The sequence below is a fragment of the Octopus bimaculoides genome, unplaced genomic scaffold (assembly GCF_001194135.2).
Source record: "Octopus bimaculoides isolate UCB-OBI-ISO-001 unplaced genomic scaffold, ASM119413v2 Scaffold_138628, whole genome shotgun sequence".
Classification (NCBI taxonomy): domain Eukaryota; kingdom Metazoa; phylum Mollusca; class Cephalopoda; order Octopoda; family Octopodidae; genus Octopus; species Octopus bimaculoides.
Genome location: NW_026326038.1, coordinates 15123 through 17731, shown reverse-complemented (window position 1 = coordinate 17731; position 2609 = coordinate 15123). Strand labels below are relative to the sequence as shown.

General features: G+C 39.8%; 1 protein-coding gene across 2 annotated transcripts in view; it reads right to left on the bottom strand.

Moving 5' to 3' along the window:
• The window catches only part of LOC106880879 (choline transporter-like protein 1), a 31049-nt gene that overhangs the window by 22395 nt on the left and 6045 nt on the right, over positions 1-2609 (bottom strand). For both annotated transcript variants that reach the window (XM_052978242.1, XM_014931035.2), the window contains exon 4: positions 631-715. In XM_052978242.1, coding sequence (XP_052834202.1) covers positions 631-715 — 85 coding nt within the window. The remainder of the gene's footprint in view (positions 1-630; positions 716-2609) is intronic.

Sequence of the window (2609 nt, the reverse complement as noted above, 5' to 3'; positions counted from 1 at the left end):
GGCTTGTGCGGGTGGCACATAAAAGACACCATTTCGAGCGTGGCCGTTTTCGTGCGGGTGACACGTAAAAGCACCCACTACACTCTCTGAGTGGTTGGCGTTAGGAAGGGCTTCCAGCTGTAGAAACTCTGCCAAATTAGACTGGAGCCTGGTGTTGCCATCCGGTTTCACCAGTCCTCAGTCAAATCGTCCAACCCATGCTAGCATGGAAAGCGGACGTTAAACGATGATGATGATGATGATGATATGTATGTATATATACATACACACACACATGTCAATTACATGCTGACATAGGTTGGACAGGGGTTTGACCGTATCTAATGTGTTGAAGGACTATTGAGCTCCAGGTGTGTGTTTGGGTGTGTATGCGTGCCTGTGCCCCACCACTCTGCTTGACAATTGGTACTGGTTTGTTTACATCTACATAACTTTGTAGTTCAAGAAAAGAGACCAGCAAAATAAGTACGAGACTTAAATTAAGTACTTGGGTCAATTTGTTTAACTAAAACCTTTGAAAGTCAGTGACCCAGCGTGATTGCAGTTCAATGACTGAAACAAGGAAAAAAACAAAAGAAAAGGCAAGAAAGATACAACTAAATCATTAAGCAAAGCATGCTGGGTACTTACGTGAAAGAAATCATTACGCAAACCACTGATAACTTTATCTTTAATTCCATTTTCAGATGTGGAACATCGGTGGAACAGTGGAATCCTGAGAATAAAAAAATTCGATCCGCAGTAGTAGTAGTAGTAGTAGTAGTAGTAGTAGTAGTAGTAGCAGAAGTGGTACTGTAATGGTGATTGTAGTCCGTATTTTAGCCCCAGGTTGTGAGTTACACAGGGAAGACATGTTTCGAGTCACATGCATTGTAGCAGGGGAGTGAGAGCAGGAGGTGTAGGATAGCAGTCAAGGCATGAAGTAAGGGGTGCAGTGTAGTTTTGAAAGCTTAGCGCATAGCATGGAAATAAAAGCACGGTATGTGGAAATGTGGATATGTTGTATGAGGTGTAGTCTTGGGACGATAAAAAATACTTTATATTATAACATACTGTTGTTTGTAAATTTAAATGTTGTTGGCACTCCATCGCTTACGACGTTGAGGGTTCCAGTTGATCCGATCAACGGAACAGCCTGCTCGTGAAATTAACGTGCAAGTGGCTGAGCACTCCACAGACACGTTACCCTTAACGTAGTTCTCGGGGATATTCAGTGTGACACACAGTGTGACAAGGCTGACCCTTTGAATTACAGGCACAACAGAAACAGGAAGTAAGAGAAAGTTGTGGTGGAAGAGTACAGCAGGGTTCGCCACCCTCCCCTGCCGGATGCTTGACAACCGATGCTGGTGTGTTTATGTCCCTGTCACATAGCGGTTCAGTAAAAGAGACTGATAGAATAAGTACTAGGCTTACAAAGAATAAGTCCCCGTGGTCGTTAGGCTCGACTAAAGGCAGTGCTCCAGCATGGCTGCAGTCAAATGACTGAAACAAGTAAAAGAGTATATATGTAAGTAAAATTAATAGTATAAGATATGGATTCAGAGAATTGTGTGACTTGGGCCATCAGTTTGTTCACATAATAATCAATTATGAAGTAATGTAAAGTATCCATGTTACTGAAAATCCAGAAAATATGAATGATAAAATGATTCTGTGAGGAGTATATAAAAACATATGTTTATATAGAGGGTGGTTTTGTTTAAATGTCTCCTTTTATCAGGAACAGCTTGATGTGTTGGTGAACAGCCAATGGCATTGGAGAGCATAAAGATTTGGAAAAGTGTTACCTGTATCATGATGATTTGTGCCAGGAATCAAAATGCTAACATCATTATTCAGGTGAAGATTAGGGTATTTTGATGCTTTGTCTGTGAATAGGTTTAATGGTAAAACTAATTAAGGACTCATGTATTTGTGGTGACAGGGTGACTTGGAATTGTGATATTTAATGGTTGAGCGATTTTGGTGTGGTTCAGAATTTGTTAAATTAAAGATTTTAGTTTGTATTGGCATTGTTTTTTATTTTTTTAATCTCTCTCTCACACACACGCACACACAATTTAATGGTAGTCTCTCTTGAGTCTGAGAAAGAAGATTCTGCAATTTCTTGCTGAATAACCTGATGATTTGTTTAGAGTGATCAAATGTTTGTTCTGTACATTAGCTCATCCCCTCTATCAAATTACCATTACCTGTACAAGTGCACAATATATATATATGAGAGTATTGTAGTTTGCTTGAAGCATTGTGTATTGTGTGTAAAGAATAAAAAGTTTTGAATGGTACAACAATGCACTATAATAGAAAAAATGGGCTATATACCCGTTGTAATTTAGTTATCCATAGTCCGATGATATTTCGGAATACAATTCCTTCTTCAGATATTCTTAGATGGAGTCTCTGCTATAAACTGTTTTCCAATGGTCTTCTTTTTTCGGAAGCATCTCAGTAGTGGTCTCACGAAGCTCTTTCCGGAATTTCTCATGAGAAGTGTGTGAGGTCGGCTATGTCTCAATCTCGTGTGTGTTGGTACTTAGAAGCAGTGCTACAGATGTACCAACACACACGAGATTGAGACATAGCCGACCTCACACACTTCTCATGAG